The following is a 14136-nucleotide window of genomic DNA, read 5'->3' on the forward strand; positions in this document are numbered from 1 at the left end:
GTGATTTCTTTTCTCTCCTTTTTAAAAGACTTTTTGGATCTAGAAATGCTGGCAATGCTTGCTGGTAGAAATAAAAGAGCCAAGAATCAAGGCATTTTTTTTTTAACAAACTGTCTTGCTACTCTAGCCTTGGTACTTTCTTTGAAGTTATAGACCAAGAATCGTGCAGTAATCCCATAAAACATGATTTTTAATTACCTGGAAGTGAGGTACTGAAAACGGTCTAACTTTTTTGTTTTGTTTTGGGGGCCAAGGTCTCATCAATGTAGCCCAGGCTAGCCTTTCTCTCTTCCTATCTTAGCCTCCTGAGTGTTGGGCCACCTGACTTTCAAAAGACTTGCTCCCCAGTCACGACAGTGACTTCCTTCCTCAACACACACTTTAACATTGAAATTGTCCCTTTGCACATTTTTGGGGAAACCAGGAGTACACCATTCTAATTAATGAGACATCTTGCTTATAAAAGCCGATCCATTTAGGCAAGAGCCTAAGTAGACAAGGAGGCTTTGGTCAATGTCCCCTGCCCCCCCCCAAAAAAAACCTGAAAACTAAAACAAAAAGCAAAAAATCCAACAATCTGCACTCAAGGAGTCTCTGCACTAGCCCTTGCCTGGGATAGCCTAGCCCATTCCCCAGGGCTGTCTATCTCCACTGGACGAAGGCAGCTGTGGTATATTTACAAGTAAACACCTGTAACAAGGCAAAGCACATAGATTTATAATGAATGTGTTCTGATGATACCTGCATTACTCCTTTTGAAAGCAAGGCCTGTCCCTGAGTGCCCCAAGGCCTTAGGGAACAACTGATTGCTCCAAGCATAGGCATTCAGATCCTTTCCACTGGCGAGGAAGGACATGTTCTTGGGATTCACACCTGAGGACAGAGAGAAATCTCAGAGGTTACAGCAGGGCAAACTTGAGGAAAAAATACAAAATACATTCTAATAAAGACTGAACCTTTCTGTGCCCAGGAGACTAGAGATCAATTTGGCAACCACTTGTAGCCAGTGCCTGCTTTCTGATGAACCCTGCCCATTATCTGGAGCTTGCAGCACCAATCTGGACTATTCACAAGTTCACTTTATAATCAAAATTTATTTTCCATGTAAACATATAAGTAAAACAAGCATTTGGCAGTTTTGTTTCACTCACTCGCTTTGCGAATACTGAGCCAGAGCCTCAGTGAACCATTAGTGAAACAGAGTTGAAAGCTAGACATAGGGCACGGAACTCAGGAACTCTAGAAAGTTCTCAGGGAATCCATGTGCAATGCTTACTTGTATACGAGACATGATAAAACCTCCAGTTGATCACCTGTGACCTGAACACAAGGTGTTGGAAGTGTACCTTGGGAAAAGGGGCAGGTTAGGTTGTATATGATTTCCTGCAATCTGTGCATTTAAGAGTCCAGCTCTTAATTCTTAGTTACGGATATACTTCAGTTCCCAAGTAACTTGATTATTTTGTTCTGTTTTCCTTTTTAAAAAGGTCATGATCAGGCCGGTCTCCTCTTGAAATGTTTTACTGAAAACCACATCAGGAAGTAGAACCAGGAAAATGGGATGCCTTTGGCCAGGGTGTCACAGCACTTATTTCTACCAGCAGAGGGCTCCCTTCTATAGAAGTGGGACAAATTCTGATCTGCATGATTTTCATCTCTGAAACTGTACTTGATGTTTTAAAATTAAAAAAACAAAAACAAAAAAACATCAAGAGAAAAGTATTCTCCATAAATCTTGGCTCTGGGACTTCCATTACATGGTGAGTTTTGCAGTCAAGAGAAATACATTGTGGTTCCAATGTCAAATTTGACAGAACTCTTCATACTAGGAATTACAATGCCAAGTATTTTGTTCTGCTCCTTTCAAATGTGCACACCACATCAGCTCACTTTCTAAGGACCTCAATCCTCACGCATCCCCGCCTCTCTGATATTCTCAATTCCTCTTTCTGAAAGCCATCATTGTCCTTCTGCTCTGGACTCTCCACTGTTAAAGACCCTCTGGTACCCTACTCAAGGCTGGCTCTGTTTCTAAGCTTCTCTTAGCAGAGTACTTTCAAAGAGGTGACTACATTTTCAGTCTCCCATTCAGCCCATCCTCCTAGCTGGTCTTTCCTTCGGCCATTCCAGGTTGAAACCTTGCAAGTCAGCAACGATCTTTCTACTGTCACTATTAGCCAGTCTCCTTCCTACAGCTGCTCAGTAGCAAACAGCTCTTGACAGGATGCTCTCCCTTTGTGCTAGGTGGATACCGCCCTCTCCCGGCTGTCCTCGTCCTCTTCCTGGATTCTTCCTCCTCCAGGGCTCCTCTGCCTCTCCAGGAAGGCACATGTCCCCTCTCACAGGCTCTCTGGGAATCATCCTGCTCCGAAGCCATCGTTCTCCCTTCCCCAGCTGACTTCCAGTGGCTTCCCCACTGCCTTCCTGCCAGGCTTCTCCTCAAGCAATCTTTTCTTTGTTCTTCTTTGAAGCTCCAATTTGTTGTTTGTGGAGACCTTTTCCCCCTAGCTTTTAACATTTTTATCTTATGTTTTCAAGGCTGACCAGCCTCAATCTCACCATCCTCCTGCCTCAGCCTCTGGGGTGCTGAGATTACAAATGTGTATCACTCCGTCTCATCTTTCTTTTCTTTGCCAATGATTTTATTCACAGGAGTGGACCCCAGCTAGGTTCCTAGAGCTTAAATGTACTTAGTTGCCTAAAACTTATACAGAGAACTATGCCTTGTATCTAGATGAGCCAGTCTCATCAGTCTTACTCATCCTTCCCAAACATAGTGGTGGGAAGTGAAGACTGTGGCTGACATCCAGGAAGCTTAGCTGCCTCTGAGAGGCCTTTCTTAGGCATCTAGAAAGTAATGACTGCATCTGTAGTGCTACAAAAGAGATCACCTCTCTTCTCACTGGACTCATAATATCCACACAGATCCACCATGCTTTTTAAGTCGCTCCCTTTTAAGATTGAGTGGAATTCAAATACGTCTTATTTGTATTCACCGGACAAAATGCGATTGAAGGCACATCATAAACTCTGTTAGGATCTTTCCCCTCACACTCCAACACTAAGTTGTCTGTTAGATACATCAACTCAGATGTTGAATGGGCTCAGAGGCAGCTCTTGACTCTCCATACCTCAGTCCTCTCTCACCCCTGGAACAGCCATGTCAAGAACTCAAAAACCCACACTGACTCTTCCCACTGTGGGCCATCACACAGGCGCATCTATCAGCGAGCCCTATGGGTTCTGCTTCTACCTCTGCTTCCTCTAGGGTAGAACAAGGTGTCACCCTCTCCCATCTGGACACATGCAATGACCGCTCAACAAGTCTCCTTGTCCCAATCTCTAGGCATGCTCTGCCCAGGGGCAAGTAAATAATGTATATATTTTAAAAAGTAACAATTTTCCCCTTTGTTGGTGGCTTGTATCTTGTCATCCTAGCTACAAGGGAGGCTGAGATCTGAGGATCGAGGTTCAAAGCCAACCCAGGAGGCAAAATCCATGAGACTCATCTTCAGTTAACCACAAAAAGCTGGAAGTGGAGCTGTGTCTCCACTGGTAGGCCCTAGCCTTGAGCGCCTTGAGCACAAAAGCTCAGGAACAGCACCCAGGCCCAGAGCTCAAACCCCAGGACTAGCACAACAACAACAGTAGCAGTAGCAATAACAATAAAACCCGTTTTTGTTTTTGTAAAAAGAAAAATGGTAATGGAGCGCAGAATTTTTTTCATAACACGTAGCATTTACTATGTACGTAGCTTTGAGCTTATCCTTCTGATCCCACTGGTGGCTTGTATCAGAGCCTGGCCCAACTAGGAACATTTTATTCTGACGACTCACCTGGAAGGTATCTTGACTGCTTCAAATAGTACTGTTTTGCTGTAGAAGCAGTTGGCAATTCAGCATCAGATGTTAGGGCAATGGAAGGTTTACTCTTATTTTCCCCAGTCAAGTGGCTGGGGCCTGAGGGTACAGACTCTGGAAGCCTTGGGAGAGGAGATCAGGCAGCAATTACAACACTACAATGGCAAGTTCCCCTTACCCTCTACGGTGTTTCAAATCACTCACTGTGAAGTCATCAGAATCTTTTACTGAGGGGAATTCTGAACATCTCCCTGTACCTCTGTTAGGCCAGATAGTGACACCAGACAGTGTTCTGCAGGGGTGCAGAACGAGCTGAGCTGCCCTGGTCCCCGGCACACAGAACACTGTGCAAAGAGGCTGGAAATGCATTGGCTGGTGAGACAGCCATCTCTATCAGAAGATGGCCTATACACTAACAACTTCTTTTCTCCCTGTCATCATCCTCTTTCTTTACAGGGGCTTGGATGGACCATCCAACCCCCATTGCCTAGAAAAGTTCAGAGTTATTATCTGCAAATTCATACTACCATATATATCACTCTAAGTCTACATCCTTGAAAATAGACACTGTGCCACTGGATACAAACTCACCATCTCTGGCTTCTTTCTCCTTCTCTTATTCCACTGTTGTTTTATCACTTATGGAAGCTCTTACCTATTCTCTTAACTTACTCTTTGTTTAGTGGTGCTGGGGATTGAACCCAGGACTCTGTTCATGCTCTTCTGCTGAGCTTTACCTCTAGCCTAGCAGCCTAAATAGAAATTGTACATCTCCTTGGAGCCGTTTCATTGTTGGTGTTTAATACACACGCTATGTGACAGCTATTTGAAACTCTACCTCCCACTGCTAGATATCTCATAGGCTGAAGATATGCTGTATCAGCTCTCTGCTTAGTGCCAACTACCTATCTGGTAACTGTCTACTGATTATAAACATACACATAAATGTATCAATATCTTGCTTTTGTTCAGCTATTCAAGATAACCAGTATGTTGAGTGTTATTTGCTCAAGTCTGTAATACTAACTGCCTGGGGGCTGAGTATCAGGGGATCATGGCTTGAGGCCTGCCAGGGCACAAAAGAGTTGGCAAGACCATCTGACTAGTGGTTGGACACAGTGGGGAGTACCTGTCATCCCAGGTATAGGGGAAGCATAAATGGAAGGACTGCAATCCGGGCAGGCACACCTCTAAGACAGGTCCATGTTGTATCACTGTGCCACTGTGCTTCTTTTATAAATGGGATCACAGGAAAGCACCACCATCTCCTGCCATTGGATGAGCTGAAGTTTTCTGCCTGGGCAGGCCTCAAACTGTAATCCCTTGGTCTCTGACTTTCCCAGTTGCTACTGAGCTACTGGCCAGACTCTATCTTTAAAAGTAAATAAAATGTAATGACAAGCAACATAAGCGTGGAATAGAAAAGCTTCCTTTACGCCTACCCACACATACTTTACTCACCCTTCCCAGTGGCTGCCAGGATTCTAATCTGAAATTATTAGCTCTTTTTGTGTTGATAATTAGTGAGTAAAATAAAGGTGGTGCCAGGTCAAATACATTTCCCCAGGGCAAGAGAACTCTTACCGGAATGGAGAATCTTTCCTCCTCTTTTCCTTGAGAACAGCCATGCTTGGCTTTTTGGAATGAGAGGCTCCGTAGTCCCAATCTTCCAGGTCTTCCCAGCTATCACCAGACTTGAGGACAGTCTGACCCCAACGCCGCCTGCCATTTTTATGACCCAGTGTGCCAGCTGGCTTCTGCAGTGGAAAGCAGTCATCATCACCTTTCCATCCTGTGCTGGAGGCCTCTGGTGTCTGACATGAGCAGACAACAATAGCCCCAGTGCTCACACGAGACACTTGACAACAAGGACACATTCTGAGACAGGGCAGCCCTCGGTGATCACGTTATTGTCCTGCCTTCTACCTACTACATAAGTTTCCATGGGAGCCCACCTCTCCTAGGCTAACAACTGTGCAGAGTATGCCTAAATATATGCAAACAGAAAAGGGACGGGGCAGAGGTCTAGTAGAACAAACCAGAATGCCAATTGAATCCCCTCCTCCTCTGCAAAAAAATGAGGAAGAAAAACAAAAGGATAAGGTACTAATTTTAAGGACTAGAGGGATGGTTTCAGGGGTAGAACATCTGCCAGCAAGCACAAGATCCTGAGTTCTCAGTAGAGAAAAAGGGAAAGCAGGTTAGGGCAAGATGGAGGGAGGGTGGGAAGGAGAGAGAAATGTAGCCCTGTGTGCCATGTGCAGATAAGGGAGTACTGAAGAGGCTCACCCTGCTCTGTGCTCCTGTCCTCACTGCTCGCCTCCAGTTCTGGTAGCCTCATTCTCAGTAGGAAATAGGAGGTGGGTGAGGGGACTCATAGACTTGTCAGCAAATGATACAGATCAAGAATAGAAGGGAGGGGGGTTTCTTTCCCCTGGACAGAGGCTAGGTAACGTAAGGGCGATTTCCAAATATCTGAAAGCCTGCTTTTCTAGAAGAGAAAACTTTTTATTAAAAGCTACAAGAAAGCTGGTCATGGTGGTTCATAGCTGTAATCCCGGCTATAAAGGAGGCATAGGTAGGAGAGCATAGTCCAAGGCTGTCCCTGGAGAAAAGTGAGATCCTGGGCTGGGAGTGTGGCCTGCTTGCCCAGCAGGCATGAAGTCCTGGGTTAAATTCCTCACTACCATAGACACAGGAAAAGCTGGGAGTGGCGTTGTGGCTCAAGTGGTAGAGCTCTAGCCTTGAGAAAACCCAAGGATAGTGTCCAGGTCCCAAGGTCAAGCCCTAGGACTGGCAAAATAAAAAGTGAGATACTGACTGAAAAATAACTAAAGTAAAAAGAGCCAGGGTGTGGGAAGACTGCCTGTGTAGCAAGCATGAGGCCCTGAGTTCACACCCTAGTCTCACACACACACACACACACACACACACACACACACACTCCCACACATACATAGCTACTGAAAACAAAATTCTCCCTCAATATAGGGAAGAATTTTCTAATATTAAGAACTTTTCCCCAAACTATCTGAGAGGTAGTTTTAAAATAATGGGGACAATTATTTATTCACTTGGGGGTTCTAGGGCTATGTTGAGAATATTCCTGCCCATGGACTTTGCTCCCTAGGGGAAAAGGCCAGAAGACCAACCATAAACCCAAGACTCAGTAATTAATAGCAGGTTAGGTGACTGGGGAGGGGGTGGGGATGGCAGGGGTGAGTCAGGCCTGAGGGAGGGAAGGTTTTGCGGGGGAGGCTACAGCAAAGTGTGTAAGGCTGATTTCATGCCCAAGGCACCATAAATGGTCATATCCTGAGAGAGGACACCTGAAACCACCTGGTACCTCATGAGCTTCCAAAACTGAACAGGAAGAGGACTTACCTAGTTCTCACTTAAAAAAAAACAACAAAAACAACCCACAAAAATCTGTTCACATTCACTGACATTCCTGTTATGATTCTCGGGATTTGAGATTGGTTTGGAGGATTCCATTTCTATGGAATTCCTTCAGGAATGAAGGGGGACTGGGGGACTGAGGTTTGTGATTTTTTTGTTCTGGAAGTCTCCATGGTGGGCATGACAGGCTGGGCTCTTGTCAGAAATGTCCCAGGGCCAATCCCCCTCCTCTGGCCCAATCCTTCACCTGCAGCCCGGCTCCTGGTACTTACTGCCGCCATGTTTTGGATGATACTTGGAAAGAGTGTCAGTGGTGGTTTCTGCTTGCTGGGCTGCTTGGGGGGCTGCTGGCCCCCCATGTCCTGTGGCGGCTGGATAGACTGCAGGGGTTGCTGGCTGTGTTTTGGCTGAGACTGCCCCCCAGTGGGCTCAGCTCCGTCTGGCCGAGGCTTAGGCTCTACTTCTGCTGGAGATGGCTTGGTTTCCAATGGCTGCAGCTGCTTGCTTAATGTCTGCCTGGGTTCTAGGTGATGGGAGGAAGGGCCTAGTACCTGGCCGACTTGAAAGTACGGGTGCTTCAGTGCCTGTGAAAACATGGACAGTTGCTTAGCTCATCTCCATGTCTTAGGCTTTCAAACTTGGGGCAGATTGTCCACCATTACAAGTGATACTGAGCCCCAGGGCCTCACACTTCTCTATCCCTACAGGGTCCCAGCCCAGGGTGGGAATTAGGATTCCTGCAATTACTCAAAGCAACAGGGAGAAAGATGAAGCATGTCATTGTTGGGCAGACTGCTGTGGTTCCAGTCTGAGGTTCCAAGCCAGCCAAGGCCAAACAGTTCGTGAGACCCTATGTGAACCACAAGCTGTGTGTGGCAGAGTACCCAGGTGACTTGGGAGGTGTTAGGTAGGGGAATCGCGACATTTCCTTAAGGTAAACATTTAAAAAGCAAAGTCATTTTTCACATGGAATTTATATTTAGATGATAAAGATACAAAGAAAGTTGTTATCCCCTTCTCTCCTTTTTTTTTTTTTTTTTTTTTTTTTTGCCAGTCCTGGGCTTGAGCTCAGGGCCTGAGCACTGTCCTTGGACTTTCTCAAGGCTAGAGCTCTACCACTTGAGCCTCAGCACCACTTCTGGCTTTTTTTCTATGTATGTGGTACAGAGGAATTGAACCCAGGTCTTCGTGCATGCTAGGCAACCACTAGGCCAAACTCCCGGCCCCACTCTCCGTTTTTCTTTTTGGCAGAAGTGGGATTTGAACTCTGCCTCACACTTATTAGGCAGGGGCTCAAATACTTGAGCCATGCCCACAACCCCAGGGCATGGTGTGTGTCTTCCTTCCTCCCTCCCTCCCTCCCTCCCTTCCTTCCTTCCTTTCTTCCGTCCCCTCCCTCCCTCCCTCCGTCCCTCCTTCCTTCCTTCCCTTCCTTCCTTTCTTCCTTCCTCCCTCTCCCCCTCCCCTCCCCTCTCTTCCTTTCTTTTGTTTTTGTTTTCTAAGGCTTGAACTCAGGACCTAGGAGTGGTTCCCTGAGCTGTTTTTGTTTTGGGCAAAGTGTCTTACCACTTGGAACCAGAAGCTCCACTTCTGGCCTTTGTGGAGATTCAGAGATTTCTGGACTTTCCTGCCCAGGCTGGCTTCAAGCCTTGATCCTCAAATCTCAGCTTCCAGCAGGAGCCACCAGTGACATTTAAAGACCTAGAATCTTGCCCTAGTCAGGAAGCCAGCCAGGGTAGGTGCTGCAATGTTGCCCTCTTGTGGACACTGGAGGTAGAACTTCCTCAGTCCAATCTTGTGGGCCCAGTGAACAGGAATCTCACCAGTAATCAAAAAGGAGAATTCAGAAAAGCCCTCTGTGTATCCTGACTGCTCACCACAACAACTGTCACACCCCAGAATCATCATTAGAGTGTGATCCCATCCAGCCAAACCTTCTTTTCCTTCTCTTTCCCTCCTCCCTTCTGACTGTCCCTCCTCCTTCTTTCCTTCCCCTCTGTTCTCCTTTCCTTTTCATCCTTTCTTCTTTCCTTACTTCTGTCCTTCCTTTCTTTATGGTTCTACGGTTAGACAGGGCCCTCCTCGTACTTAAACAAGAACTTGTAACACGGCTTATTTGAAGGAAAGAACAGAAAAAAATCATCACTGTAGCCAGTCTCGAAATTTTCTCAAAAGTTGACTGATCACACACAGTGGATATCTTGGGATTTTAGGACTTCAGCCTCTTCTGGGAAATGCTGTCTTTGGAAATGAAAGCATCCTTGTATTACAAGACTTGAAAATGGAAATTTTCCTACCTGGCTTGCGGTCGGTCGCTTCTTTGGATCCCAACTCAACATTTCGGTCATCAGCTGAATGGCTTCATTACTGGCATTGGGGATAAGGGTCTTCAGGTTGATGGGGGCAAACTGGGGAAAACGGAAGTTCATGGAGGATGCCAGCTGGTAGCCTTCCGGCCAGTCACTCTGTGTAGGCAGAATAAGGAGAAATGTGATTTAGTCATCAACTCAGAAATGCAAGAATAATACCAAGACATGTGAAAGGGTATCAATGTACGTGAATTAATGCACCTTCTATCTGGCAAATATCATGTAAACCCTTTTACTAATTACAATAAAAAATGCAAAAAAAAAACAAAAAAAAAGAAATGCAAGAATAATACAGACACCATTCACATGGGGGAATTTTTCATGTTGACTCATAGTAAATGCCAAAATAAAATTCTGTGTTCTATGTGCTATCCAATTCCACAAACCATTCAGAAAGAAGACTTAACCAAAACTTGGGACCCCACAAGAAAGCATGTTCATAGATTTCAATGTATTAAGCTCTTGTCTGTCTTTGACTCTTGATGACAATGACTTTAAATAAGTAAGAGCAAATCAGTCTCATTGTATGTTATATACAAAATCTAGTGTTAAGATTATATATAGATGAGATGATAATTTTGTTAAAACATAACATCTCTATTTGCTTGTCTAACGTTAGAGACAAGGTACATGTTATTGAATTAGGACATAATTATACAGTTAAAACCACTTACTAAGTACATCTCAGAAAAATAAGATCTGCTTGAAAGTTAATATGAATTGAAAAATATACACTTCAAGAAACCGAGTTTCTGCTGGTGGCTCATGCCTGGAATCCCAGTGACTCAGAAAGTGGATACTGGGAGGACTGCCCATGGAAACAGTTGGTAAGACTCCATCTCAATACATAAACGTGTTGTGTGGTACACACCTGTGATCCCAGTTACAACAAGAGGCAAGACATTGTCTTAGGTTGGCCCCAGGCAAAAACAGTACTGTACCTGAAAAATAACTAAAACGAAAAGGGCTGGGCATGTGGCAAAAGCGGTAGACTGCCTGCCTAGCAAGCTAAAGCTCCTGAGTTCAAACCCCAGTACCACAAGAAGTCCAAATATCCATACTGGATAGACACAAGGGGGCTGGAGATACTCAGCCCCTAGGGTTAATGAGTTGATGCCAATACAACAGGCAGCCTTGAGCTGTCCGGTTAGCAGCGGCCATTAAAGTGGCACTCCCAACACATTGTTTTTGTTTCTGTTCAAGTAGTGGAGCTTTAACTCAGAGCCTCATGCTCCCTCAAGGCTCATGCTCTTCCACTTGAGCCACAGCTCCACTTCCTGCTTTTTGCTGATCCTAGGCTGGCTTTGAAACACGATTCTCCGAGCTCAGCATCCTGAATAGCTAGGATTATAAACCACCAGTGTCTAGCTTCTTAAGTTCTTTCTTCTACTCTCCCCCACCCCCTGCCTTCCCCGCCCCAGACCTGGGGCTTTAATTCAGGGCCTGGACACTGTCTTTGAGCTTTCTTTGCTTAAGGCTAGTGCCCTACCACTGGAGCCATAGCACCACCCTTGGCTTTTCTTATATACGTGGTACCAAGGAATCGAACCCAGAGTTCATGTGTGCTAGGCAAGAACTCTACCACGAGACTACGCTCCCCATTCCTCCCTAAGTTCTTAAGAAAGATGGGTTCTTTCTAATTCAGTCTGGTGCAATTATAGCTTCTTTAAAACCTTTTTCTGCTCATGCCTGTAATCGTACTCAGGATACTGAGATCTGAGGATCTCCACTGGAAGCACCTTTCAGGCAGGAAGGTCTATGAGACTCTTATCTCCAATTAACCACATAAGAAGCCACAAATGGCACTGTGGCCCATGTGGCAGAATGCTAGCCTTGAGCAAGAAGGAGCCCAGGAACAGACCCCAGGCCCAGAGTTCAAGCCCCGGGACCGGCAAAAATAATAAATAAAAATAATAAAAAATCCTTTTCCTTCCTCAATAAGCAAATGAAGATTAAAAACCATTGCGGTATAAAGCAATTTGAAAATACAAATACCAGACAACAGTCATAAATGATTAAAAGCTTATAAATGCAAAGCCAAGAGGCAACTTAGAAATAAAAGTCATGGCATGTGGGGCACATGACTACTTACTTTCTTAGGAGTCCCTAAAACTTGGCAAATTTTAAAGATTTCGTCAACTTCGCTTGTCCCCGGGAAAAGAGGTCTCAGTGTGTACAGTTCCGCCATTATGCTTCCCACGGCCCACACGTCGATGGGGGAGCTGTACACTGAAGACCTTAGCAAGACTTCAGGAGCACGATACCTGGGGAACAGAAAACCAAATAACAAGCTGTTGGGCATATGATTCCTCAGGGAGGTGGCCTCTACTCTCTTTGGTCCCGGGTCTGACTCAAGGCATACAACAGGCCACACAACATAACCAATAATTCGTGGTTTGGGTTATAAATAAGGATGGGATGTCCAGGTTGCCTGAGACAAGAATTCAAATGAATGATAGTATGAAATAAGTATGCTCAATTTACTACGGAAGAAAATGGGTACCAGACCTCAAAAAAACCATTACGCCTTAGTAGTAAATGTTTTCCCTTTTTATCAGTTTGAGAGTATTCATGCCATTGATCCACTCCCCTCTGTGGACAATAATGGCTGTGTGTGTGTGCATCAGTCCTAGGACTTGAACTCAGGGCCTAGGTGCTGTTGCTGAGTTTCTTTTGCTTATTTGGCACTCTGTCACTTGAGCCACAGCTCTACTTCTGGCTTATTTTTTTCTTGTGATTAATTGGAGGGTAAGAATCTCACATACTTTCCTGCCTGGGCTGGCTTTGAACCTTGATGGTCAGATCTCAGCCTCCTGAGTAACTAAGATTGTAAGTATAGGCCTCCAGCATCTGGCAGCTTTTTAGCTTGTTCATTTGTGTGTTCGCTGCCAGGTAAGCAGTAGTAAACAGAAATTTTCCTCTCTGTCTATAGCTGTGTGTCCAGTTTCTAAAATTATCTACGGGTTATAGTACGGTAGTCATTCATATTGGTTGCATACACGAATGAAATCCTTTCTCTGTCTCTTTGTGCACTGATCAGAATAGTTACTAATTCTCCACCCACCCCTGCCTTGCTAGAGTATCAGATTCATTTCTCTATTTTGCTTTAAATGTCCACTCTGGAACCTACAGAAAGACAGTGAACAAAATCATTGGAGGAGATATCCACACAGTCACAATTCTCAGGGGAGCTCATACATTACCATCTGGTAGATACATAATCAGTATATGGTGGCTGTGATCTTAATTCTCTTGCAAGTCCAAAATCAGCAATTTTCACAAGTTCTGGACCCATGCAAAGCAAGTTTTCTGGTTTCATGTCCCTGTGAAAAAAACCTGGCAAGACGGAGGACAATCATAAGCAGTCATCTTGTTGGAACAGTTTTATCGGGTTCATAAGCAAAAAATAACCAGGTATCCATATATGGGAATTAATGCACCATCTATCCGGCAAATATCATGTAACCATTCTATTAATTACAATAAAAATATATGAAAAAAAATAACCAGGTCTCCCTATTGTGATAAAAGTTCAGTGTTAAGAGAAGCAAACCACACTTATTGTCTGAGCATTGATGAATGGAGTTCTGCATTCGCAGCGATCTGGCAAGCAAGTTCACACAATATGCAAGAGTATTTTTACTCGACTCAAAACTGGTTTGGACACAGGGACAGAATCTGGTATACCATGATTATCACCACAAATTCCTCCAATCACTACTATGTAAGAGACCAGGGTTGAGGCCCAGAGAAATAGGGCCTTGACCCGGGACCCCTGCCAATCAGTTTAATGTCAGTGTGGTGGGCCTCCCTACTTTTCTAACTGCAACTTAACACAAGATTCCTGGAGTAGAATCATTTATTTGTAAAGGACAAGGGATAAAAATGGAACTCTGCATTCTATCAATCAATCAATGATTCAATCTATCTATATCATATATACTACATATGTATATATGTATATTATATATGTATATATAGCATATATACCATACTATGTATACTCTGAATGTAGTACATATAGTAATACAATATAGGTACAATAGGATATTATATATAGTATATGTTATATATATGCTTACTATATGTATATATAGTATATATTTTGTACTCTATATTTTATATCTACATGTTATATAGATATACTATATATGGTGTAGAATTCCATACATATACGTGTATATAGCACATAATGTTTTTTATTCGCAATCCTGGGATTTGCACTCATGATCTCATGCTTGCCAGGGAGCTGTTCTATTACTTGAATCACACTCTTAGCCACTGCCAACCCACCTATTTTTTTCTTTTGTTTTCAGCAGTCTCCCTTGTTGTTGTCTTGGGCTGGCCTCAGATCTTGGGGCTCCTACATATGGCCTTCCGTGTAGTGGGACAACAGGTATGGACCACTAGACCACCATGCCTGGCTTATTGATTGCTAACTTTTTGTCCTGGCTGGCTTCAAACCCCAGTCCTTCCAACCTCCTTCTCCCAAGAATCTGTGATTAACT

At 44.4% G+C, this 14136-nt stretch overlaps 1 protein-coding gene across 5 annotated transcripts in view; it reads right to left on the minus strand.

The window, feature by feature from the left end:
* The window catches only part of Mak (male germ cell associated kinase), a 38580-nt gene that overhangs the window by 10238 nt on the left and 14206 nt on the right, over nucleotides 1-14136 (minus strand). For all 5 annotated transcript variants that reach the window (XM_090356473.1, XM_090356474.1, XM_090356475.1 and 2 more), the window contains 7 exons: nucleotides 12832-12964; nucleotides 11721-11892; nucleotides 9557-9724; nucleotides 7532-7843; nucleotides 5445-5617; nucleotides 3837-3982; nucleotides 742-873 (listed from right to left, as the gene is read on the minus strand). In XM_090356473.1, the coding sequence (XP_090212599.1) occupies nucleotides 742-873; nucleotides 3837-3982; nucleotides 5445-5617; nucleotides 7532-7843; nucleotides 9557-9724; nucleotides 11721-11892; nucleotides 12832-12964 (1236 nt within the window). The remainder of the gene's footprint in view (nucleotides 1-741; nucleotides 874-3836; nucleotides 3983-5444; nucleotides 5618-7531; nucleotides 7844-9556; nucleotides 9725-11720; nucleotides 11893-12831; nucleotides 12965-14136) is intronic.

Source organism: Megascapheus bottae, chromosome 22 (genome assembly GCF_031878675.1).
Source record: "Megascapheus bottae isolate mThoBot1 chromosome 22, mThoBot2.hap1, whole genome shotgun sequence".
Lineage (NCBI taxonomy): Eukaryota > Metazoa > Chordata > Mammalia > Rodentia > Geomyidae > Megascapheus > Megascapheus bottae.